General features: G+C 39.2%; 1 protein-coding gene and 2 pseudogenes across 1 annotated transcript; 2 read left to right on the forward strand and 1 right to left on the reverse strand.

Annotated features, from left to right (window-relative positions):
• Positions 1-4,426: 4,426 nt before the first annotated feature.
• Positions 4,427-25,827, reverse strand: LOC145781594 (uncharacterized). Its single transcript, XM_082593265.1, has 5 exons — positions 25,703-25,827; positions 22,897-23,090; positions 12,978-13,167; positions 12,081-12,221; positions 4,427-4,872 (listed from the first exon to the last, which is right to left on the reverse strand). The coding sequence occupies exons 1-5, from the start codon at positions 25,800-25,802 to the stop codon at positions 4,571-4,573; spliced, it is 927 nt and encodes a 308-aa protein (XP_082449391.1). The 5' UTR covers positions 25,803-25,827; the 3' UTR covers positions 4,427-4,570.
• LOC145782339 (uncharacterized) lies at positions 4,900-8,289 on the forward strand (annotated as a pseudogene).
• On the forward strand, positions 19,773-21,307 carry LOC145782664 (large subunit ribosomal RNA; annotated as a pseudogene).
• Positions 25,828-26,966: the final 1,139 nt, after the last annotated feature.

The raw sequence follows: 26,966 nt of genomic DNA on the forward strand, positions 1-26,966 counted from the left end.
GATGGTATGATGGAAGACATCTGCAACACCAGTGGTGTTGAGGGTAAGTTACATGAAGCATCATTGCAGAGGGTTGTCTGTTGATAGGCTACACAGTAGGCTACACAACGATAGCATAGCGTGTCGCTAAAGCAGACTCGATGAAGGCTGCTAGCATTGATAAGTCTCATTGACATCAAGAAGGCTTTATTTATGTACCTCGATGAACACGTGATAACAATACCAAATTGAACAGAAATTGATACCGCTTCAGTGAAATTAGAAAAAATATGATGCTTTCTGCCCCGATAGCTCATTTGGTTAGCGCGTGACTTCGTGAACGAAGAAGCTTCAAGGTCAAGCGGCGCAGGTTCGACTCTCACGATGTGCGCTTGAGCAACGCATTCTAAGAACTGCTCTCCATTCAGCGGCACCTAATGGATGGAACAATTCCTCGGCAACAACACTTCAACAATCGGAAAACTTTACTCTGTCAATATCGGTAACCGGCCCTGCGTCAAAAGCCCCCACAAGTAGGTTTAATAGAAACTACCAGCAATAGTACAATTTTGGTAAAGAAGGGGATTTTCTAGAACCATAGACAAATAAAACCTAACAACCACAGTACCGGTATTCAACATAATATAATAACATGAAAATAAACTAAAAATTACAAACGTTTTCGGCCATGCTCATGTTAGCCCTTATCAAGTAACCAACTGACTGATGTTCCACATAAATTGAAATTACAAAACTGATCTACATACTGTAGGCTACTGTACACAAAATCGAGAAAAAAAAATAAACGCATAAGAATGAAACGGCGAGGCAGAGGAGAGGCAAAATCACATGACACTTAATTGCGGATGGAAAAAACGCACATTAATGATGCAAAGTTACGTAAAAGACATTTAGCAGATGGAAAGCGTTTGCGGCGAACAACTGCCTATTGAGGCGAGGATTGCTCATAAAATCTTGTTTACAGAATCGAGATCTTACAGGATCACTTAACATTGGCAAGGTCAGGACAGAATTTTGATTTTCGCAGAAAATCAGGACAAGATACAAAGGTCCGCCACGTCCGATAGCTCACTTGGTTAGCGCATGAATTCGTGAACGAAGAAGCTTCAAGATCAAGTAACGCTAGTTTGACTCACGGGGTGTGCGCTTGAGCAACGCATTCTAAGGACTGCTCTTCATTCAGCGGCACCTAATGGATAGAATAATTCCCCGGCAACAACACTTGAACAATCGGAAGCTTTACTCTGTCGATCTCTGTAACCGGCCCTGTGTCAAAAGCCTCTACAGTCTACACTACAAGTATGCGAAACTACCAGGAATAACCAATCAAGGCTTTGTCAGTCCGAGGATAAAGGTTCAAAACTAACCAACCAAGGTTTTTGCAATGACATTGACACGGATTCTATTGTAGCCTAAAGCACATTCACACATCATTTTGAATTTAATCAAGTTTTTTTTTTTTTGCGAAGGTTTAAAACTGTGCAATGTGCATTAGGATTTCCAGGAAGCTGTATATTTACAGGATCATTGAAAATTGGCAGGATCAGAACAGGATCTTTCAAATTTACAAAACCATCGAATCAGGAAAGGATCTTGTAAAAGGTAGATCTGAGCATCTTTGGAACATAGGCTATACAGAGGAGAACGATGGAAGTGTTTTATCTTTAAGCAAAGCCTAAGCCTACCATACTTTTATCACCCAAGAAGAGGACATGCTTTATAAGAAAGTAAAATGCAAGTGAACTTTGACGTTTGAAAATTTTTTCACGTTTTCTCGGAAATTATTGGCCTATGCAACAATTAAGTCACAGCGAAAAAAACTATTCGCCACATTCCGCCTATGAATATTTGACTGTTCCATTAACTTTTTTCAATGAAGAAGGTTCGGCTTTGACGAGTTCATAAAATTGTTTACACGAAATATAATTGAAATGTTGTTGCCGGGGAAATATTCCATCCATTAGGTGCCGCTGAACGGAGAGCAGTCCTTAGAATGGGTCGCTCAAGCGCACACCCCGTGAGTCAAACTAGCGCTACTTGATCTTGAAGCTTCTTCGCACTAGAAACCACGCGCTAACCAACTGAGCGATCGGGGCGGACAAGTGAAGTACCGGTAGTCTATTCAATATTCAACGAAGCAGGCAATAGGCTACAAGAGTCGTAGCCTTGTGACAAGATCATCGAGACTAACACTGCCTTAGTTTGCCACCCAAGTAAATGTAGACTTATTATAGTCTATGCAGAGGCGCCGGAACGATTTTTGACTGGGGGGAGAGGCAGGGTTATGGAAAAGGGGGACTTTTGTCGCTGAAAAGTCAAGAATTTTTTTAAAATTTAAAGATAAAATATAGCGATAAAATGCTCATTATCGAGTAATGATACAAGTGTCCGGTATACAAAGAACAATGGTGTGGCGTTACCCTTTAAAATACTGCCTGCGTCTGAAGAGTGTTGGTCTGCCAGAGGTCGCCAAGGCTGGAACCTGTCTCGGGGAAGAATCTAAGCAGTACACTTTTAACAACGGCGAATCGGCAGCAGGACGTAAAGGAAAACGACCCAAAAAGGCATGTCATCAAAGAAAGAAATGACGGTCTGAACATTAATTCAAAATTAAACCTGAACTTTGACTCGGAACATTGAATCTTTTCTAATATTATTATTACTGTTGAGTTGGTCGACCCTGGTTCAAATTGTATTAGGCTAACTTATACAAAGCTTATGTTGTGTGGTGTTAATACGAGCACCCCCGTCGACTGAAATCAAGACACCCATTTGTGCCAGCCGCTCAACTTCTTATCAACGAAGCTGTTGTACAAGACATCTCTGCGGCTGCTTGGGCGGACCATAAATGGAGTTCTGAATGGAAGTCAACCGCCACCAGACTCTACTCGTTCATCCCCGACGCCGACACACGCCCCATCGGTCTAACACTACCAAGACAGGCATGGGTGCGTCTTAACCGTCTCCGTACGGGCGTCGGGCTTTTTCCGCTCAACCATGCACCAATGGGGAATGGCCTCTTCCTCCTCCTGTAAATGTGGTGCCGAGGAACAGACCGCAAACCACATCATTAATGACTGCTTCATCTTCAAGCCACCTAACGGAGTGGAAGGTCTGCGTGTCATGGATGATGAAACCAAAGACTGGCTGCTCTCTAGTAGCCTTACAGTGTAGTGCGGGAACATCGTGAATCTGGGGTGGTAAAAGGATAGACTCTCGGCCCCAGACGCTCACACGACGACGAATAGGCTGTGCATTCTAGAAGACATAAAGTTATAACTTCGCTCCTTCTGAGTTAAGGAGTCGTAGCCTACATTGGTAGTGCTTAGCGAACACTATATCCGACCATAAGAACCCAGTCACGCCAAAATGGCACGGAATGGCATCATGTTATGTTATAATGATGTAACCTACTGTGATACAGAATATTGTGTCGTAAATATTATTTTGAGGCAAAAATGAAAGATGATAATTAGGCTAAAAGCGAATAGTAGAAATTGTTATATCGCAAAATGTGCAGTAGCTTACTGACCTTAAAAGGGTACCATTACCCCCTTCCACAGAAAATTGAAGGCAGGGGGCCCCCTGCGCCCCTGAGTCTATATCCCAAAGTAATAAATTCAACTTCAAAGGCAATTATTGCTTAGCCTTCTTTGGCTGTCACCGAAAAGTCACACAAAAATAAGATACATAAATAAAACAATAATTTAAAAAAATAAGATCCTGTCGAAAATATACGTAACAATATTAAAAATGCAAAAGAGAATACATGCATTTTCGCGTGTCCTCCGACAATTCAATTTTTTTTAAGAAAGAGCAGATTCTCAAAAAAAAAGATATATGTTAGCCTCATTTAGGCTCTCTGGTAAGGGCTGCTGTCAGGGCTTCTGCGAGCTGTTGTGCGTCGTCTGATCAAGGTGTTGCTTGTTGATTTCTTGTGCAGTGAATCCAGGTGTAAGAAGAAGTAAGCAAAGATAGCTGTTTCACATAGCAACGATGTTCGTCTACTCGGCTCGAAAGGGCATTGTTTCGCAGTTAGTACAGTAGGTTACCGTCGACAGGGGATACTTTAGAACCCAGGATGATACTAGGGGCACATAACCTTTTCAAAGGCCTGAAAACTTGAACACCGCGTATTTTTTCATAAACTGCGTTTTTAGAAGTATCCTTCAGCCTCAGGAAACAACGAAAGCGCTACAATGCAATTACGAAACTTGTATAACAATAGAAAATTTGAATGTTACTACCATAGCCGATACTCCTACGAATGGCAGTCTACTTATTGAACATGCTGTCTAAAGTTTAGCAACCATTGTCATAAAAGCCAAACTTTGCAAATAAATCATTTAAAATATCGACTTTTATGTTTCAATGGCACTCAGTTATAAAAATTAAACCATCTAATTATTACATGGCAAAGTTGAAGGTCAAAAGCAGTAGCTTACATCATAAAATAAGCAACCTGCTTCAATCGTCTTGTAGAAAAAAATCTTATAGAAAGACATACCCTTCTTTTGGACAACATAGACATTGCTGGCTTGTTATAAACACATGGCAGTCTGGCCTACGATTAAACTACAGCTGCAGCAGCAATTCTAATTTTTTTGCGACGAAAAAATAAAACAACTCGTAATATTACTGCTAAGATACACAACGCCAAAACTACGACAGCAAAAGCGTAGTTGCGAGTTCCTTCAACATCACGCAGCCTTGAGACAAGACCAGATTGCATTACTATCATTGTTGGAAACACGGTAAACGTGTATCGACAGTAAATTTCCACTAAAAAGTTCTCCATTATTAACCATACAATTGCAGACACCAACACAAGTGCTAATACCATCGACGAACCGTCTTCTACCGTGATGTTGTCTGAAACACAAATAAAAGTGTGAAATTATGGGGTCTGCTACTATTCGGTGAGTCCGATTCGGTGAGTCCGATTCGGTGAGTCTGATTCGGTGAGTTCCTAACTTCTAACCCCTAACCTTAACTCCTAACCCCTAACCCTAAAACGGCAATGATAATTAGGCTACGGTACCCGATAATTAAAAAAAAAAAATTGAAAAAATCCCCTGTTAAGGGATCGGACTCACCGAATCGGACTAACCGAATCGGACTCACCGAATCGGACTCACCGAAACGGGCCGTTCCGGAAATTATGAATAACAACTGTGGGAAATCAGTAAATGACTCGAAAAGTTATTTAGGCATTGGCTAAATAAGCCTAGTCTACAACGCTTACAATGTCCTTCACGTGCTGCTGGTAGTAGGAACTAGGAGTATGCTGAGCAAATGATAGGTCGTGGCAAAGTTTTAGTAGCCGGACATATAGTTTTTGTGTTTACTGTGTTACAAATGAGGATGTGAGTCGTTTTTCTTTTTTGAAAATAAAAACATGTTTTTTAAACAAAAACAAAAAAAAACATTTTTTTTTTTGCGCATAGAATCTAGTTAAAATTCAAATGCTGAAACATAGTTTGCACTTTTCTTCTCTGAAATATCTGTTCTGAAATAATCAAGGCATGGATAAGTGAACCTGTATCAGTCGACTATAGACAAGTGGTTCTTAACCGTTCAACAATGCCAAACAGGTAAAACACAATCCTAATAAACAGGTAAATAACAATCCTAGTCAGGACCGGTAAGCAGAGTGTCGAAAGCACGATTATATTTTTGTTAGAGGTGCGCGAGAAAGTTAAACAAATCTCATGTAAAACCAGGGTTGCAAGTATCGGTTTCAAATCGCTATTCGATAGCGCTAATCTCTACTTTTTCAATATCGATTACGTCCAAGTCTTTTCTTTTTTCCGCCAATATCGTTTATGGTTTTTTCTTTACTTTTTTTTCACTGAATCGATATTCTTTATTCGTTTGTTTTGCGACTTTTTTCAAGCCTTTCTACTTAATAACATACGACGGACAAAGATATCATAGCATATTTTGACGCTTATGCGAGAAAAACGGTAATTGAACAATAGGCCTAACGATCAAGCGGAGTTGAAAGGATAAGCATTTTGTTTGAAGTTATGCATGATTAAGCAAAAAGGCACTAAGATTGAAATCAAATTTGGAGAAGTTGGGAAATAAACCCAGCCAGGTGATTGTCTCCCTAGCTAAATTCTTAGAGATAATACTGGTAGGCAGTAAAAAATCAGATACTTGATTTGTATTTTTTTGAATTGCGTTTGATATCGATTAGCCTATTCCCAACATGACCTAGCCTACCACTTCGGAATTTTAATTAATTTTTTTAGTACAAAATTCACACCTTTTATATCTACAGTCGGCTACTGCAGAAAACACGCTATTGTGATACCGCTTGTTAAGTCAATGAAATGTGAATGAGCGAAGGAGAGAATTTTGTAAAAACGTAGAAAAATAACGTTTTCTTTCTAGATTTTCGGAAAGGTGGTTGATTTATCGAGCAAACTCAATAAATAAAGCCGACTTTTTGATAGACCGGCTCAAACATTATAGACGACTGGCACTTGATAGACGACTGGCAGTTAAGAATCACTGGACTAGACTGTAGATTCATGAGTTTGGGTGGCCACATTTAAAGTCGGTAAAATCCTTATCAATAATATCACTTTTAGTTTCATGACACAATAATTTTATGCAAGTTAGCCAATTTTTATATTGCGATATTTTTAACTGAAGACGTAGAAACTCTCAATTTGCAGCGCTTCAATTTTTTTTTCTCTAAGTTAAGAAAAAAAAGGCGTACCCCAAATAATATTCATAGTACGGTATGCATAAAATAAAAATTAATTTCATTTATTTTGAGTCCAGATGTCAATGTGTCCTTGTAAAAATGTTTCAAGTGATCTTGCAACCTTATCCTGGTATCCATGGTTCAAGCCATAGTGACCACCTATAATATAGGGGTAAAACCAAATGGTGTTATGTCCAAAATCATCAAACTGGGATAAACGGAAAAAAACATTTATTTTTTTGAATATTTTTGATATCTCAAATGGATCAAACACCAGTGCCACAATCTTACAACCATACCATGCTCTCCTTGATTTGCACACAACTAGATGTTTTTCAAATTTGTGTGGCACCCCCCATTTTTTACACCCCTTTTTTGGACATAGCCCAGTGAGGTTCTCAAAGTAACAACCGGTTGTAAAACACAAACTGGACATAGCCCGTTACACTGCCAGGATTGGATTTGATGTGGTGCTTTTGAAAGAGCATGGCATTGTTTGCAATCATGTAGTCATCTACAAATGGAGTTTTGTAGCCTATTTCAACAATTTGTGTATGTAACTGTAATCCTCGGCAGATTACAATAATTTTGCTTTGTTTTGCATTGGATAAATGATATAGTGATATTATTTTTACAGTGTTTAAATTACAATGGCCAACAAATTTTTTTTTCGAGTGTCAAAGATATTTTAACGGCTTCTGGGCAATTTTTGCCACTGAATCCAAAATTAACATCTGTTTCTTTGAATTGGCTCCAGTTTTTGAGATATCGATATTTTCAAATTTTGGCTAGAGAAAATCTGCTAAGTTTAACGTTTGCTAAGTTTTAAAGTGAAAGTTGGTGACCAAGATATGCCATGGGCACCTCATATTGTCTGCAAAGCATGTGTAGAAAGCCTGAAAAAGTGGACTAAAGGTACACTTAAAAATCTTAATTTTGGTGTACCAATGGTTTGGAGAGAACCAAAAAGCCATTTCAATGACTGCTACGGTACTTCTGTTTGGTAGACATACAGGGGTTTAATCGTCACAAGAAAAGCACTTGGAATTACCCAGATTTAGAATCTGCTCAATGACCTGTGCGTCACCGTGAGGAAGTGCCTGTGCCTGAATTTAGTGATTTACCTGACATAGCCATAGAGTATGATGAGTTTCATGAAGAGGTAGAAAGTTCTGCAAGTAACAGCGGTGGAAGTGTGTTTGAAAGTAGTTCAGCTATTCCAGAGACCTTCAAACAGGGGGGAGCTGATCGAGTGATCTCATCAAGGATCTTAACCTATCCAAAGAAGCAACAGAAATGTTGGCATGTCGACTCAGACAAAAACCTGTCTTGGAATCGGAGCTTCCATAACATTTTACCGTGCTAGAGAAAAAGAATTGCTTCCATATTTTTGCCAACAAGATGAATTTGTTTACTGCAAAGACATCAAAGAGCTTCTGCTGAAAATGGAAGTACCACAATATAGAGCATAAGAGTGGCGCTAGTTCATAGCCACTTCGAAAAGAAAGTGTCGACTGCCTTGCTGTACTAGCTTCTTATCAAGGAGAAACGCAGCTTCTATCAATACCTAAATTGCCATCTGGGAAAGGTGAAGTTTTTAGTGTCAATACCATTTCACAATTGACAAAGAAAAAACTGTTTGATAAATTATATTAAATGTCGCTTTGTATCAGCTAAAGTCTTAATGTACAGTAGCAACAGGTTTTCTGCCACTCTATCACAAGTGTGACTAGAGCAAGAAGCGAACCATGAGCGCAGGAATATCAGTACTGCCCAGTATCAGTACTGCCCACTGCCCAGTTTGGTAGTGACTGTCAACCAGACTGGTCATTAACCACCTGACCAGAAAACGAAGGATTAACTATAACACGAATGCACGATGATACACCAGCAGCAGTTATCCTACCATATTAACTCAGGTGCACTGCACAGTGCACAAGTTATTTTCACACGAATGTTGTTTGGCAATTCAAATAGGTTACAATTCTATAGAAAGGACTGAATCTTTTGCATTTTTTTTTTAATTTGCATCATGACCTGAATGAAAAATTTGACATGGATCTTTGGCACGATTCTATAATAACGGGGTTATGTCCATAATTCATGGTAGCATTAGACATAGACCTATTTATACAATCAGGCTAGAAAAGGGCTATGTCCACACAATTGCAAATAGCCCAGTTTTGCTTTCAAAGTATGCGAGATATTTGGGAGTATGTCCATAGCTTCAGCTTGAATTTGATTACGTACAAGGCTGAAACCGGGAGTGCTGGAAAGAGCTATGTTCAAAAACTGAGAAACTGCAATAAAACAAAAAAAACTAAAAGTGGACATAAACCGGTTTGGTTTTACCTCAACGATATATATACAAGCTTTACCAACGTGAGCCTGGATCCGAATAATGACTGAAGGCTGATGTAATTTTGATCAGGGGTCGCCACTTCGGCTGGATATCTGACAAGCGGAGTGTGAAAATGTTGCCAGATATTTTTTAAATTTTTAGAAAAAAAAATCTCATTTTGGCATTTTTTAAGTAGTAGCTTAGTTGTCCAAAACTTGCCCGTAAATAAACGGACAAGCTTTGGGCGAGCACTACTCTTTAAAAATGCCAAAAACTTAGTTTTTCTAAAAAATTAAAAAATATTTGGCAACACTTTTACATTCCGCTTGTCTGATATCCAGCCGAGTTGGTCATCTCTATACTATGAATCCCTGATTTTAATTCACAACTCCAAGCAAAATAAACTTTATATCTCTTTAAAATGACAGTTATGAGAAACCGGTTCGATAAGTGAGATCATTAAATCTCAATTAAATTGTTGCAAAACTCTTGGCTTCACTCTAAAAATGCCTAAGTCTCTCTGTTATGAATGTATGAAAAACAAAGATATTCAAAAATTTTGCAGACATGTTGATTCAAACTTAGTGAAAGGAATAGTTTTCTTCAACGCAATTTTAAAATAAGTTTTAAACTTGAAAAAGTCTTAAGCCTATTTAAAGCACTACTTTTTGTCGTTGAAAAATTAGATTAAGATAATTGACAAAACAAGAAAGCCAATCTTCGTGTACACCTTCAGGCATGCCTTTATAGAAGAGAGTAATTTTAATTTCAGTCCTTAATTTCAGTCCAGTCCTGATATTAAAATACAACAGTACATTTTATAACCGCTGGCATAATTTTTTGGAAATTTCTCCAAAATTTCAGCTACAAAACGGTAGGCTATCAAATCAATAACTTACTTTTAGGGTGTATGAACTTACCTCCAGAGGAAGGTTAGCTGGTATACAGAGGTGACTTTCTTAACCTTAGTTATAGGCTACTATCCAAAAAGTAAATTGCACTAAAAACCGAAAATAGCTGAAAATATTTCGACAGTGAATCAAAGTTTCATTCAAACCTTGAGTGATTTTTATAGATCAACTAAAATTCTGTCTATGCTAATATGCTATATAGTTGTGAAAGTATTGTGAAAAATTAATTTACGGGGTAGGCAGGCCCGTAGCCAGCCGTGGGCCAGGGGGGGCCTCGCCTCCCCTGAAAAAAATCTCGCCCCCCCTGGCAAAATCCCAACATTCTCGAGCAACAGCTACAGTTATAATGATTATTATAAATTATAATGATTAGCAGATATTGCTACATTTGGATCTAGCATTGCCGTTTGTGAGTGTGGATTCTCAGTGTTAACAAGAGTTGACGCTCTCACTAGACGGAGCATGTTACAACTAAGACAGGCAAACTTGGTGCTTATGGTCTTTGAACATTCTGTATCGAAATCTATCGATTTAGACTTGTTTGTGAGACGGTTTGCATCCAAACATCCGCGACTGCAATTGCAATAGACTAGCTCACGCAGTGGCGTAGCCAAAGAGGGGGTTCGGGGTAGGGACGGTAGATACCGGGACGCGCAACTCCGTTGTTCCGCCAACATTAGAAGGGTCAATTGCCAATTTGATATTTTTTTCACGCTTTGTTGCTCGCTTGTTTTCAACTAAAAACCTTAAATTACTTTAAAACCAACTTCATTCTTCTTATATAACCTATAAAATGTACATTATTTTGTAAATCAGAAAAAATCGTAACCCTTCTAGTGTTGCAGATAAGCCAAAAGCGGATGTAGTTGCGCATCCCGATATTCTACTGTCTCTAGTTCGGGGGTTACAACGCACCCCTTTGGCACGCGTGTGACGTCATGATATTGAAAATGATGCTTTCAGTCTCTATGTCTGTAAAACAAAGTTTGCCTAATTTTAAACGAAACTGCATTAAAAGAGCGAGTTTTGCCAATACCAAATATTCAAATATCTCAGCCAAGAATTAGCAACAAGAAAACACAGAGACTTAGCTTTATTACCGAAAATTGCCTAAGAAAACATGATCTTATCCTTTTGTTATGCCACCGGACAGCACCATTTTACAGTAACATTCATACCCAAATTTTTGTTGAAAATGCTCTCAGAATGCACCAAATTCAAAGCAATTTTTCAAAATTTTCTGCTGGAGGCCCCCCAGACCCCCCGCCGCTGGGTGTCGACGTCGGGCTTCGCCGCTGGCCGTCAAACCCTTTCAAAATTCCAGGCTTCGCTACTGAGCTCACGGGTGTATAGGCGGAATGCAATCATATATATCAAAATCCTTCACTAGCTTCTTCGAGCCAGTTAAAGTTTTTGCTCATGACAAGTAGCCTACCACTATTTATACAAGTCAACAATAGCTGTGTTATGTTGGTCATTGTAATATGGTTGCCGTAATTTAACTAGCAGATAAAATAAGAGACCAGTGTTGGCCTTAATACTAATCTGATATATTGCAATTTTTGTGGATACCAGTATTTAAGAGGTTAAAATGCCAAAATCATTTAAATTTTTTTGGCCCCCGCTAAAAAAAAGTTGGCCCCCCCTTGCTCTGCGGTCTGGCTACGGCCCTGGGGGTAGGGGGGATTTTGGATGAGAATTTCAAAAAAACAGAGATCCTGGAATATACTGTTGTAGACTATCATATAATAATAATAATCAAGGCTAAAGTTGGGCTTGAAAAATTTTGCTAAATACCCCCCTCCCTACTACTTCAAGTATTCTTCCAAACGCACGGCCACATGCTCATAAGAGGTGTCAAACCGGCGCACTTTCGAGTGTCGCACCAGGGTTCTTGCCACTCGGCTATGCCGCAAGGTTGTACTCTATTTCGTTTTGTTAAATTTGTTTCTTGCCCTTAACCTGGAAAACGGGAAGGATGGCTTTCATATTTTAAACCTAAACAAAAGCGCTATTTTATTATTGCATTGGCTGCGAACTAAAGTAGAGTCTAACTTTTTTCCTGCCAAACGAAACAAATAAACAAAAATATTCTTAGACTGTACCTTACCTCGTAGTATTGGAACTTTTACATCGAAGCTATCGTTGTAAATGATCACGTTGGCAAGGTTTTGAAACAGCACATTTGTTAATACTGTTGTTGGTATACTCAATCCATTTTGAATCAAAGTACGAACCATCCATAAAAGTGCTAAAAAATATTTTTATCTTTAACAAATTTTTTATGTTAGGTCTTGCTGCGAAAGATAATAAACATCTGCAGCAATATATGATGGGACTGTGAAGTCTAATGTTAAAATGGTAAGGATCATTGCAAGAACTGAAGTTTTATGGTGTTAGTGATGATGATCACAAGTAGAAAGAATCAAATGGAAAAAAGGGATGCGCTTGGGGTAACTCTAACAGGTGCAATTTTATGTGTTCTGGTTGGACGATGCAGCACTTCCAACAAACAAAGCTAATCCTAGCAACAAACTTTCATCACCTCATTTGAAAAGTTCTAACCTGATGATTCAATGAAGCAGATTTTGCTTCAACTTTAAAAAAAAAATGATCAGCCAGGTCAGTGGCGGACTGGAAAACGCCTTCCCAATGATTAAGGTAATTGGTTTGATATATTATAGATCCGGTACAGACTTTAAACAATGGTGCTGATTGTATCCCTCAAATAAGCCTTATTAGGCCTACATAGATTGAAAACAATATATGATAAAATATCAGTATTAGGCGCTGAGGTGTCAGCTCAATCGATGGTGATGTGGACTTCTATTTGAGTGCAATAACTTTCAAGTCAGCGTGTACCTGTAGCATGAGTACATGAACGTAAGCATAATCTGACATGAAGCACTCACATTATAGCTGGGCTTACTTTGTATCAATCAGTTGGTAACAGATCTATTCAAGCAATTATAAACATAGTGCAATGCTGTAAAATTGTATAGCAAACCTTGTGTCTCTTCATTATCCAGAAAAATCAAATTATCATAGACAAGTTTGTAAGACGTAGCCAGAGCGAAAACAAATCCAAATACTCCAACAAGAAGCAAAGCAAATGCAATTCTTAAAATTTCTCGGTCAAAAGCAAAATAATAACCAATCATTCCTATCATTCCGACTGTCCATCCAAGAAGAAAGTACTGCGTAGAAAGCAACATTTAACAATTAAAATACCTGTCGCAGAATGAAAGGATAGCTTTTGTGTTCCTATTGTAATGCAAGAATATCAAAAACTGACATAAAATACACTATCATGCACCACACTATCAAAAAAGCGTACCCGTCAATACCAATATAATTAAAGTCTAGGGGTGGGCAATCTGGGCAACCTACGGCTTAGGGTGGTCCCCAAAATCGAATTTTTGAAATTGCTATGTCTTACCCTCTGAAAAGTCTCTAAATGACTTAAAACTAAACCTATAAAAAATTGAGACCCATTGGACTACGTTTAGGGGTGCCACAATGAACTTGAAAATCGAGCTGGGGGGTCGCGGGGAATTTTTGCTCAAATTTACATAACTCCAGAACCAGATGAGATAGAGAACTGTGCTTGGTGTCAAAAAATGCAAAGCAACCATATTCCTATTTTTGCTCAAGAGGAAAGTATGCTCTAACTGCTTTAATTTTTGAGAAAATGCAAAAAAACTGAAAATAGGGTTAAAATCAAACTTTTTCGCCCTATGTTGCTTCAGTGAATTATCTATGCTTTACTGCAGGCAGCCTTTATGTGTCTGCCTGTTGCTGTAATTGTATTCATTTATTTAATTGCACCAATGCACCTATTAAAAAAGTAGTTTCCTATATACGGGTTAATCTTCCAATCACAGTATGACACAACCATGTGGCTTCTATTCCTCAGCTTTCCATGACTTTATTTAGTATCAATACAAGGCATAACAGTGGCACTTGTTCACTATTTGGCCAAGAAAGTTGGTGTTTTTGTTACCAAGCAGATATGTTAAGTTCAATGGGCAGTAGAAATTAGAAAGGGTGTTTCAGAAATGGAAATCATTGCTGAAACAGCCTTTCTAATTTCTACTGCCCATTGTTCACTGGAATGGAAAACTCCTTCCAGATATAACTGGTAACAAAAAAAGTTGAACGGTTACCACTAATTGTCACTGAAATGACTACTAACAAATTGCTTGGAGTGCCAAAGTTGCGGTCTTCATCAGGAAGTGCGCAAGCTACTGGACTAATGGTAGGCCTATGTGTTAAAGATTGAGGTGTTGTTGACAATGTAAGAGCAATGTGTTTTGACACGACATCCAGCAACACTGGTGTTTGGTCTGGTGCCTGTATTTGATTGCAAAAGAATTAAACAAGGACTTGCTCCATTTGGCTTGCTGTCACCATATTCTAGAACTTGTGTTGCAAAGAGCGTTCTCAACATTGGGCCATCATCTGGACAGGATATTTTTGTTTTCAGGTGATTTAAAGCAAAGTGGGATAGCCTAGTTTTGACAAAGATCGTTATATCACCTTAGAAAATGATGACTTCTGCTGTGCTGATGAGATCATTAGTTTTTGCAAAGACCAGTTGGAAAAAACTCAATTAAGAGATGACCAAGAGTTCCTTGAATTATCTATCATAATTCTTAATCGAGCACCACCACATGGCATTCGGTTTCGTTATCCCGGCGCCCTTCACCAGACAAGATGGATGGCCACTGCCAGTATATATGCATTGAAGATTTGGCTGTTCAGAATGCAGTTTGATTTGACCAATAAGGAGCAATATGATTTCAAAAAAATTGTCATTTTTGTGTTAAAAGTATACTTCTTTCTTGTATTGCAATGTGCAGACGCATTGCTTATACTTCTAATCTTGGTTTACTGCTTCTCTAACAACGTGCGACCCACGGAATGATCTGCAACCCCAGATAAAAAGACTAAAGGAATATCAGCAACATGATTCAGCGGTAGCCAAAGAAGCAATGAAAACATTCTCAATGCACTGATGGTACATAAGTGAGGATGCAACCTAATTCGTACCCTGAACCATTCGTACCCTCATTTGGTACCCTGAAAAAAATCGAGAAAAAAATTAAAAAAAGCCAAAATAGCACACGGATCGGAGTTTCCGCTTAACCCTAACTTTATGTGAAGAACTCATTGGCCTTGTATTTTTTGATGATGGTGTTTCAAGTATTGAAAAAGAAGCTATGGTTTTTGCCTTGACCCATAAAAGTATGAGTAGTCCACCATTGAAGCGTATTTCTTCATTGCCAGATGATGTCTTTTCAAAAGATTTATCAGACTTTGTCACATCCAACACCATGCGATTGTTCCAGATTCTGGATTTGCCATCTGACTTTGTAAAGCTGGAAGTTGTAGCATGGGATTTGGATGAAAGTAATAAGAGAACAAAAGGCGTTGTTAGTTAGTCTTCATGTGATCACCGATTTTGCTGAAAGAGGTGTTGCATTGGGGTCTGCTACTATTCGGCGAGTCCGATTCGGCGAGTCCGATTCGACTAGTCCGATTCGGCGAGTTCCCTATTCGGCGAGAGCCCTTTTCGGCGAGTGCCCTATTCGGCGAGTTTTTGCAATTTTTGAAAGGAAATTATCGGGTACCGTAGCTTAATTATAATTGCCGTTTTTAGATCGTTTTAACGTCGCTAAACGTTGAAATCGTGCAGAAAGGAATAAAAAGTATATGTTTAAACTATTAAATTAAAATTCGTCATGTCAGTTCAGTTGTTTTTATTTCTGACCATCATATCAAAAACAATACACGTCAACATAGCAAAGGTAGAAGCGACAAAACGCGAACGTTAAAACGTGCTTGAATTCGTCATGTCAGTTCAGTTGTTTTTCTTTCTGATCATGATATCAAAAACAATACACGTCAACATAGCAAAGATGTAGAAAAAGGTAGAAGCGACAAAACGCGAACGTTAAAACGTGCTTGTGACCGAAGTAAGTTATTGAGTTGAAAGAAATTTGGCACGGTCGCAACACTTTCAAAACAATTTAAGATATGAAGGGAAAATAAAACAAAGAAAATGTTCCAAAAAAAAAATAAAATAGATCATGTTTATGTCTATAAGTTAGTACTTTTGAATAGTTAAAATGATTAGTTTGGACCAACAAATGTGTGGCCTACAGCTTGGATTGAAAGGAAATTATCGGGTACCGTAGCCTAGTTATCCCGACCAGCAAAAATTTGTTCCAAGAACACAGTTCATTTTTACATTGTAGTAACAGAATGAAAAGGCTAAACAAATGTGTGGCCTATCGTGTTAACGTCGCTAAACGTTGAAATCGTGTAGAAAAGGGAGCTTTTGCTGACTAGGATACTTTGAAACTGAGAAACATTCACAGAAGCCCTACGATTTGTTCCAAGAACCCATTTAGCATAACATTTCATTTGTACATTGATTCAACGTCTGAATACATTATCTTAAAAATGCAACGTATCGTAGGGCTTCTGTGAATGTTTCTCAGTTTCAACGTATCCTAGTCAGCAAAAGCACCCTTTTCTACACGATTTCAACGTTTAGCGACGTTAAAACGATAGGCCACACATTTGGTTAGCCTTTTCATTCTGTTACTACAATGTAAAAATGAACTGTTAGGCTAACTGAGTTCTTGGAACAAATTTTGCTGGTCGGGATAACTAGGCTACGGTAGCCTACCCGATAATTTCCTTTCAATCTAAGCTGTAGGAGTGTAGGTCGCACATTTGTTGATCCAAACTAATCATTTTAACCATAGGCGCCTAAGCCGTGGGGGCCAGGCCCCCACGCATATTTCCGCGTGGGAGCAACTTTTTATGCGGCATTGATACATAAAACAATAGATGAACTAGCGATCGGCAGCAGAAAAACATTTTTAAATGCAAACCGCAACAGCTTCGCAGTAAATAATCACTAGAACGAGTAGCGATGCTACAATCCCACCCCAGACAAAAAAATCTGTCATTTTTACGTTGATTTAACGTCTGCAGACGTTGAATCAATGTAAAAATGACTGATTTTGCTGCCTGTGACATAGCAAAAATCTACCATTTTGCGTCGATTCAATGTCATCAGATGTTGAATGCACCCAAAAACAACATAATTTGCTACGTTGACGCAGCGTGCGTTTAACTTAATGCGCTTGCAAACAGCCTCGCTGTCGCTTTCGAAAGTCGAAACCTCTGCAGAGAATTGTCGCGGCAGTGAATCGGTTGCTGTGAAAATGAACTTGAAGTCTCGGCCCGAGGTTACCACTAACCAACGTAACAAGGGCTGGTACAAACCGCACTGCCCACAGTCGCACAAGCGGCATAGTCAATACAACAACGGACTCGCGCAAACTGCATGGCGCACACACGACCGTTGCCATAGAAACCCGATCAAAGGCGGGGAATATGCGCATCTTTTGTTTCATCTGCAACACGAAAACGGGCGTATTACAGCGAATTGAAACTTGAAAGCTGGTCAGCCATAAGTTGCGATATTGTGGTGAAAAGGGAGCAATGTCAAGTCGAAAACTTAATCAAACGTCTCTCTGTAACTATTTTTCAAGGGCTGTTTACGGATGTCAGCAACTTTTAAATTTATTAAAGGTGACGTGCTGTTGAATTGATGTAAACATGAATGATTTTGCTTTCAACAGGTATATTTTCAGGCATATGATCAAGTTAGTATTTTCATTCCATTTACAGTATACCTTTTAGTAAACCTTTTCGTCTCTTGTTTCATGCTAATAAATCTAGTTCGTTGCTAAACTTTATGTTGTGCTTAGCTTAAAGAGTCGCAGTCCATCAACCGCTAGCCAACGCAGACGCATAGCATGTGTTTTGGTCGAGCTTTGTTTATAATAATTAACGGTAGGTCGAACGTAGCGATAACTCCGAGTGTGGCAATAAAAGCAATCCTAGTGTGACGACATACTGTAATTACGTCATCCATCTGCGTGACATTTCGCCGAAATTACCTTGCTGCTGATGAAACACGCTTTCGCCCCCATGGCCAAAAAAATAGTTAGGCGCCTATGATTTTAACTATTCAAAAGTACTAACTTATAGACATAAACATTATTTTTTTTGTACATTTTCTTCGTTTTATTTTTCCTTCATATCTTAAATTTTTCTGAAGGTGATGCAACCTTGCCAAATTTCTTTCAACTCAGTAACTTACTTCGGTCACAAGCACGTTTTAACGTTCGCGTTTTGTCGCTTCTACCTTTTTCTACACCTTTGCTATGTTGACGTGAATTGTTTTTGATATCATGATCAGAAATAAAAACAACTGAACTGACATGACGAATTCAAGCACGTTTTAACGTTCGCTTTTTGTCGCTTCTACCTCTGCTATATTGACGTGTATTGTTTTTGATATGATGGTCAAAAATAAAAATAACTGAACTGACATGACGAATTCAAGCACGTTTTAACGCTCGTGTTTTGTCTCTTCTACCTTTGCTATGTTGACGTGTATTGTTTTTGATATGATGGTCAAAAATAAAAACAACTGAACTGACATGACGAATTTTAATTTAATAGTTCAAACATTTTTTTTTTATTCCTTTCTGCACGATTTCAACGTTTAGCGACGTTAAAACGATCTAAAAACGGCAATTGTAATTAGGCTACGGTACCCGATAATTTCCTTTTAAAAATTTCAAAAACTCGCCGAATAGGGCACTCGCCGAAAAAGGCTCTCGCCGAATAAGGAACTCGCCGAATCGGACTAGTCGAATCGGACTCGCCGAAACGGGCTATTCCGGTTGCATTGATGCAAAATTTTAACAATTTGCTGACAAAAGATGAAAATCAAATGCAGTATATTCTGCGTCATCTTCGAAATTGCAATAATAAGAATATTGAGAACCACTTAAAGTCCACAGACTGAATCATATTTGATATACGAGACCTGTAAATGTGTCCACTCTAGGTGGGTGCGATCTAACTTATAAACATATTCAGCATATCATTACAGTATATTTTATAGCCCATTACAGACTGGAGTAGTTGCTACTGCCGGATTTGGCAAGATTGTTGCCTATTTTTCTTCATTTGTGTCTGCACTCTGCAGTGCATTGTATATTGCTGAGGTTTTGTTTTTAAGACATTTATTTAGGCGATTTACCTATTTTGACAAAATTTTCGTATTTTTGTCATTTTTCACTGGTTATGTGGCACCTCTAAACCTTTATCAAAATACTTCAAACTTTTAGTGAACTGTTTTTTAGTGAAATGGAACCAAATGAGAGGGTAAGAACCAAACTTTTCCAACTTTAAAATTTTACCATACATTTGAGGACCACCCTACTACGGCTGCGTACGACTTTCGTGCGCAGGCAACAACATTCTAAACGGCTCCATGTATCCGGTCGGTGACCGCATTACAAACAGTTGTTTTTTTCCCTGGTCGGCTGAATGTAATGTTGTTGGGACAGACTGTAATAAATGTGTTGTTTTGGAACAGACAATTTGCTGGGTTTTTGTGTTAAGTAGTTTTCTTTTTACCTGCGGTGCTATAATACTTGGGCTTAAATGGTTAAGCAAATTCAATTGTCCTTAGATAGAAGATAACAAAGACGCACTTGTGACATTCTTTGATTATGGTTAAATAGGCTACACTTGATACGAGAAAGGGTCTCATATTCAACAAATACGAGTTCACATATTTGAAGTTAAATTAGCCTACTCTGATGTTATTGAATGAGTATTGTTGCGGCCCGCCTCCACATTATAACTAATAAGAGGTTTGGCCTGCACATGTAAAAATCTTCGAGGTGCGCTGCCTCTGGCCGATAAACAATGTAGGTAAGGGAAGTCGGCAAAACGAATCCGTACCTTCGGTAAAAGAATTGGCTCTGAGGCGCTGAAGGTCCGGGCCCCTTCCGAACGGGCCTTCTTTCGGGCAGCGGGCCGGACGCGCACTTTCGGCGTGCCGACGGTCGGCGCGCTGGCTGGAGACCCGGGAGGTCGGGGCTGCTCTCGCCTTCGCGGGCGAGCCCGGGCCTTCGCCGAGGAGCGACCCAGAACTGTCGCCGACAAAGAGGAATCCGACTGTTTAATTAAAACAAAGCTTTGCGATGGCCGTCGGCCGGTGCTGACCCAACGTGATTTCTGCCCAGTGCTCTGAATGTCAAAGTGAAGAAATTCAAGCAACCGCGGGTAAACGGCGGGAGTAACTATGACTTTCTTAAGGTAGCCAAATGCCTCGTCATCTAATTAGTGACGCGCATGAATGGATGAACGAGATTTCCGCTGTCCCTATCTACTATCTAGCGAAACCATAGCCAAGGGAACGGGCTTGGCAGAATTAGCGGGGAAAGAAGACCCTGTTGAGTGATGAGCTTGACTCTAGTCTTAGATCTGTGGCGCGGCGTCGGAGGCGTAGAGTAGGTGGGAGGCCTTTGGCCGCTGTTGAAACACCACTACTTTGACCGCCGCTCCCCTCAGTCGGTAATGCCGGACGGCGGCGTCCTTTGCGGGCGCCGCCCTTGTCGCCTTAATCTCGCGTCGTAAAGACGCGGGAGCCCGCCACCGATCACCTGTTTCAGGCGGGGAGTTTGACTGGGGCAGTACGTCTGCCAAAGAATAACACAGATGTCCCAAGACGGGCTTGGGGAGGACAGAAACCTCCCGCGGAGCGAAAGGGCATTAGCCCGCTCAATCGAGATTTTCAGTACGAATAGCGACCGCGAAAGCGCGGCCTATCGATCCTTTCGTCTGTTCGAGAACGTTGAACGGGAGGTGTCAGAAAAGTTACCACAGGGATAACTGGCTTGCGGTGTCAGAAAAGTTACCACAGGGATACTTGCAGCGCCATGCGTTCATAGCGACATTGCTTTTTGATTTTTTGATGTCGGCTCTTCCTATCATTGCGAAGCAGAATTCACCAAGCGTGGGATTGTTCACCCACCAATAGGGAACGTGAGCTGGGTTTAGACCGTCGTGAGACAGGTTAGTTTTACCCTACTGATGAACACTCGTCTCGCGACCGAGGGTCGTCGCGACAGCAACTCTGCTCAGTACGAGAGGAAACGCAGATTCGGACATTTGGTACATGCGCTTGGCCGATCGGCCAGCGGCGCGAAGCTACCGTCCACGGGCTTACGACTGAACGCATCTAAGTCGGAATCCCTCCTGACAAGCGACGATTTGTTCGCGCCCGGTCCGGAGCGGGCGAAGATAGAGCGATCGTCATTCTTTGATATCGGGCCCGGATCACACTAATAACGTTCCTAGAAAAGAAAGTGATATCGATTCTTCTACCTCTGCTATAAACTAAAGGAAAACTTTTGCTCACTTACGAGTTCATGAGGCAAAATACTGTATTCTTTTTTTGGATCTCATAAAAAAGGGGCCATCCCTGGGTTGAATATGACGCTCCCTCTTTAGTACTTTCTTATTGGCTGTGTCGATAATTTAGTATTATTTCAATTGTCTTAGGGCTGCTGAAAACAAATGTTTCGATACATTTCACTTCAGCGTTACGCTACTTGTCTTGATTTCATGTCCTTTTATAGTAATTTTTCTGGAGGAACTTAGTTTTATTTTTCTTACACCAACATTTCGACTCATTTCCTATAACAAACCAACCATCAACAAAACTTCAACATTTTCAACAACAGGCCTTAATAGGCCTATTGAAATTTTAGTCGAGAAACTTTCGTTCGATAAACTGTCGTGGTATCGTCAATATCTTTTCATGGTACTTATATGAAGAGATATATCTTATTTTTACACAGCATGACACATTTTTACTAAATAGTTGCATTTTAATGTCAATTTCAGTTATTCTGTGGCACGAAGCAGCTAAATCCGTTTTCGGGATTTTGCTGTACTTCGTTACGTACCACAAACCTAAGTTGTTTCTGATAGAACACAAGGGTCGACTTGCCCTCGCTGAGCAACCCAACATCGGGAGCTCCCACTCTCGCATGTAAGGCAATGTCGACCAACGGAGGAGGATTAGCGACCCTCCCCCGCACTGGTGACCCCCGAACGAATTCAGAACAACGCAGGGCACTCTACCTTTGCGTGTCTCGGGCCAACCCAGCCCTCAGACACTGGTGGGGTGTTATGTGGCACGAAGCAGCTAAATCCGTTTTCGGGATTTTGCTGTACTTCGTTACGTACCACAAACCTAAGTTGTTTCTGATAGAACACAAGAGTCGACTTGCCTTCGCTGAGCAACCCAACATCGGGAGCTCCCACTCTCGCATGTAAGGCAACGTCGACAACGGGTGTGAGGAGTAGCGACCCTCCCCCGCAATTCCATCATGTTTGGGGTGCTGCAAAATGTTTCTGAAGAAACAGTTCTTGGTATTTGTATCAATGAACTTACCATTGCAGAAACAAGTTTTCTTTATCGATGACGTAATCTCGATCAGAAGTAGGCCTAACTAAAGATCATAGGGTAGCGGTATCTTGAGAAAGACACTTGTTATAAAGCAGGGTTACTCAACTAATCGTAACAAACGTCCGGTTTGACAAGTTGAATATGTTTAGCGGTCCGGTGCATAAGTTATTTCACAAGCAACCACGAAAGTTAAACTATCTGTACCAAACCACTTTTTTAGGTAAAATGTAACTCGAATTGGATTTCTGAGAAAGTGTTGGAAGTCTGGAAGTGGAAGCCCCCCCAGCAATTAAGCAGATAGTCAGATAATCAGCAGATAATCACAGTAAAAATTGCTCCTCCCAGTAGAAATTTGTTTAAAGAAGCCCTGAAACGTGGCAAATGAGATTATTCTTCCAAAAGCTCAAGGTCCACCATCAACATCCAGAAGGTCCGGATTCGGACCGCGGTCCGCCAGTTGAGTAGCCCTGTTATAAAGCATAAAGCACCCTCACCACTCAGGTAACATGCTTAATGGTTACTGCACGTCACACATTGCAATTATTTTCCATATGATACTTACAACGGAAATTAAAGGTGGTTCCACAGTGACTGGACTCTTTTCTGGTGGAAGACACAATGATACCAAGAGATAAATAATGGTGCAAACGTGCCAGAAAAACATTATGACCCAGAGAGCTTGTATAGTTTTTCTATCTGTTGACACTTCTTGCACATATTTTGCTTGAACGGTACCGAGGGTGGAATAAAATATATCTGAAACAACACGTTAAGAACAGTTTTTGATAGATATTGATAAGAACACTACAGATTAAGTCAATAGCAAGTCAGTATGTACATCAGATCAAACAAACTAAAAAATCTGGCAGAAAAGCGAGTTGGCTCAAAGCAACATAGTTGGGAAACATTGTAAATTGTTAGCATACCCACTACCCAGACTACACAGCATCAGCTTAGCTGTTGGACTTCGATGATTCAATACCCTAACAGCCAAGCAATAGTTTTTAATTTTCCATGTATTACATTGATGGCACCATAGTCTACTCTAAGCAATTCATCTGTTTATGCTTTGAATTACCAATTGCAGTTTGTGGCGTCCATATATTGTTTGATCGTGTGCAATCACTAGAACAAACAAACACAGAACTACAGTAGCTTCTTCCTTCTTTTAAAACAGGGAACCATTCAGGGGTAACACACCCAAATTGCTGCATCCAGTTGAGAATCACAGTGTCATGGTCTGTGGGGTCTATACCCCCAGCATATCCATGGGCAGTGCAATGGATATTGGTTATGAGGTTCACTGAAAGCACAGCCTGATACAGTAAGTCAAGCAATATATTATATTGGAAGTAAGCACCACTGGTAAGGAAGTGGCTAGTCACATTTACCCATTGCTCCCGAGGTAAGGAAGATCAAAACTTTAGAGCCTCTTTAGACAGTAGTTAGAAAAAGAATTGAGACGGCAGTTATGAGTGAAGAGTCACATAGTGGAGAAAATGGATTAAAAACATTTGAGCCATGCAGGTATGAAGTAGGGTAGGCTAATAAGAATATATTTCAGGTAGGGATGGGCAATTTAGAGTATCGAATCCTAAACTATTCGAATAATTTCAATCCTAAATAGGATTCGGTTTATATCTCATTTATTTCATTTACATTATTGATCACTAATGGACTGCGCGCAAGCAGCGGAACAAATATGTTGCACAATCCCCACACGCTGATGGTCAGTTTCGAGGTTTTCCCCACTGAACTGTGATAATATTGTTTAGGAGTAGCAATTATTTGGCCGGGGTTTGGAAAATTTTCTGGCTAATTAAAATTAGAGTAGGCTAGCTGACAGATATTCTCAGCTCAGACATCAACAACACATTTTTCACCTAGGAGATTATCATTTTATATAAATTAGAGCGTTTCGGTTTTCAAAACTTAATGAAAATTAAAAAGCGAGTTGAAATGTGTTTTTAACTATTGATTTACAATGTTTGCTCACATAATTGAATATGTGTTTTGTGTCGCACTCTTTGCCCAAACTTGTCAAGTTTTGTAAAGTTGCACATCTTTAAGTCAGTAGGTTTAATTAATATGTTTATGTAAAAATTACAGAAAGAGACTGTTCACCAGGCATTGATTATGGTATCATTTTTAATATCAGGTCGTAGCCTAGTATGCAGTCACCAGAAGAACGCAAGTCGTTTTATAATATACATTTATTATAATTCTCAGGCTAGATTATTTTGTAACATCAAAATAACAAAAGTTGTGTGTCAAAAAAAATAACCTAAGCTACTATTTTTTGCATTTTAACTTATTTCTCGATTTTCGGATTTCTCGATTTATATTCGATCAACGTTTTCTGTAACGGCTTCTGCAAAATGAGATTCCTACGCTTCTAGCACATAAAGGATAGAAAGTTGTTGAAATTTCAAAACCAAGTTGGTATTTGGGTCAAATTAAATTTTATTTGGAAATAATTGGTGTGAACACTGAACAGGCTTCAGATAAAAACTACGTCCACTTATAAAAGCGTTGAATCAGAACTTTTGCGAGAGCTGCAGGTGAAACAAATAGGCCTAACAGTAGTCAACACACGCGTTTTATTAATTGTCACAATCAATATGCATAGCCCCCCGGCAGGCAACATAACATGTTCTTCAACAAGAGTGCTATTTTAATTGTGTAATTCTTGCGAGATGTTATCGTCCTAAAGTAGCTGTCAATTACGCAATCTTTTATGGCGAAGTTGCTTCTAGAAGATTTCGCGTTCGTGTGATTTTCTAGAAACGCTATTGACTTGATGAGCAGAAGAATGAGTGCTTATGATGTAATATTATCATAGTTTCTGGAAACTTTTAGTCAATGACTCAAAGCAAACCTGTTATAAATAGCCGCGTGATTTGAGTGTGAACTTTAGAGTTAGAGTACACTGTACAAGTTGTGTATTATGATTAGAAGTTGAGAAGTCGTAATGAAATGTACGCAATTAGTAGGGTATACCTATTTTGAAGTCGACGAAAAAGTTTACAATTAGAATTTTACAGTAGCCTATAATCTATACGTTACTAATTTCCAATGCAGACCTAACCGCCAGTAAATTCTAAAAATGTTTCGTAAGCAAGGGTTCAAACAGCCATAAACACTGCCCTACAATAATTTTACCTTTCAATCAGGGATAGATATCCCTGCTTTCAATGAACATAGTTTGTTGCAGCAAACAAAAGCTTAACCTTCTTTTGCGCTTACTTTATTTTTCTTTGCCAAAATATATCGAATCGAAGTCAAATCCTCAACTCTTCGAAAATGCCCATCCCTAACTTCAAGCTATAGCAAAAACTTATAAAAACACATATACCATACACTCTTACCTCCAGATTGTTGGTTATTAGAATACGCCAAATATGCTAATATAACAAAGACGGTAGAAGCGATAACCATCAGAAACTTTTGCAAAAGCCTACCAGACATTTCACAAGAACTATTTCATGATTGGTATCCAACCTTAATTTAGCACTGTTCAAGATAAAGTCTGTTCAATTGCTTTGCAAAATAAGCAGTGTAGGCTAAACTGATTTTGACAGTATTTTAAATTATGTTGTACACCCAGTGTTGGATTATCCATAAAGCTGAACAAACTAAAGCTTTAGGCCAGTGAAAATTCGGCCCAACACAAATAAAAAAGTTATTCGTTGAAAATGGTTAAATATGAAATCTAAAATTCTGTTCTCACGGAACTTAGGTTTGAATTTGCAGCGTTGAAATGCATTTTGCAATTCTGATAAGTTTCGGTTATCTGTTCTCAAAATCTAAATTTGTTAATTAAAAACATGAGTACAATCATGTTACAAATATGTTGAAAATGCTGTTGAAAATGTACTACACCATGCACTATACGTACCTTTTTAAGCTTTGTGGTTACAAACTTCACATTTCGTTTTCAGTTTAAAAAGAATTAAAAACTACTTATTAAGATCAATGTCAAGGCTGTTGACATGATCATACTGAGGATGCTTTGCTAGCGAAATCGATTTATGATTAAAAAATGAAGCTGGTAAACCGTTTGTTGCGTTTAGTAGCAAGACTATACTAAGAACCAGCATGTTTCAAAGCCGTTTGGAAGATTTGGGATTACTTGGAATACAAATTGAAAGTGCAAAATTGCTTGGTCTTAAATACTGTGTAGGCCTAATATTCATGACTCCGCAACTGCAGAAACGAAAAAAGCCACCGTCTTAAAAATTTTATGTAATATTTAAAGTGTTTGACTCTTTTATGACTTATTTCTTTGACTATGACCTAGTATCTATACTCTATAGTAAGCTACCGCAGCCTTCTAGCCTACTGCTTTGAAAAACAAGCTGCTTGTTAGAATTCACTAAATAAAGACAACTGTCAGTGTCATATACTGTTTGTTCAAGAGAACAGTACCTTGATTTATAAAAAAAATTGAACCGAGATGGAAACCACAAAACGGAACTTAACCAGTTACCAAATCTGTGGCCATTCATATATTATCAGCTGAATAGCTTGCAGAGGTTTAGTTGAAATAAGTTTGATACCTTCACTGCTAGCCAAAATAGATCTTCGAAATTTTTATGCAGGTAACATAGGCTCACAAGTGATTTAAGCTGA

This window comes from Aplidium turbinatum, chromosome 13 (genome assembly GCF_918807975.1).
Source record: "Aplidium turbinatum chromosome 13, kaAplTurb1.1, whole genome shotgun sequence".
In the NCBI taxonomy this organism is placed as follows: Eukaryota; Metazoa; Chordata; class Ascidiacea; order Aplousobranchia; family Polyclinidae; genus Aplidium; species Aplidium turbinatum.

What these genes read in the sequence shown, in the direction of transcription:
- LOC145781594 (XM_082593265.1), bottom strand. Translation starts at nt 25,802, where the DNA reads ATGTCTGGTAGGCTTTTGCAAAAGTTTCTGATGGTTATCGCTTCTACC. An exon ending in AACCACCTTTAATTTCCGTT is followed by an intron (nt 13,168 to 22,896) that starts GTAAGTATCATA and finishes CTTTCTACGCAG; the next exon opens with TACTTTCTTCTTGGATGGAC. An exon ending in AAAAGTTCCAATACTACGAG is followed by an intron (nt 4,873 to 12,080) that starts GTAAGGTACAGT and finishes TTTGTGTTTCAG; the next exon opens with ACAACATCACGGTAGAAGAC.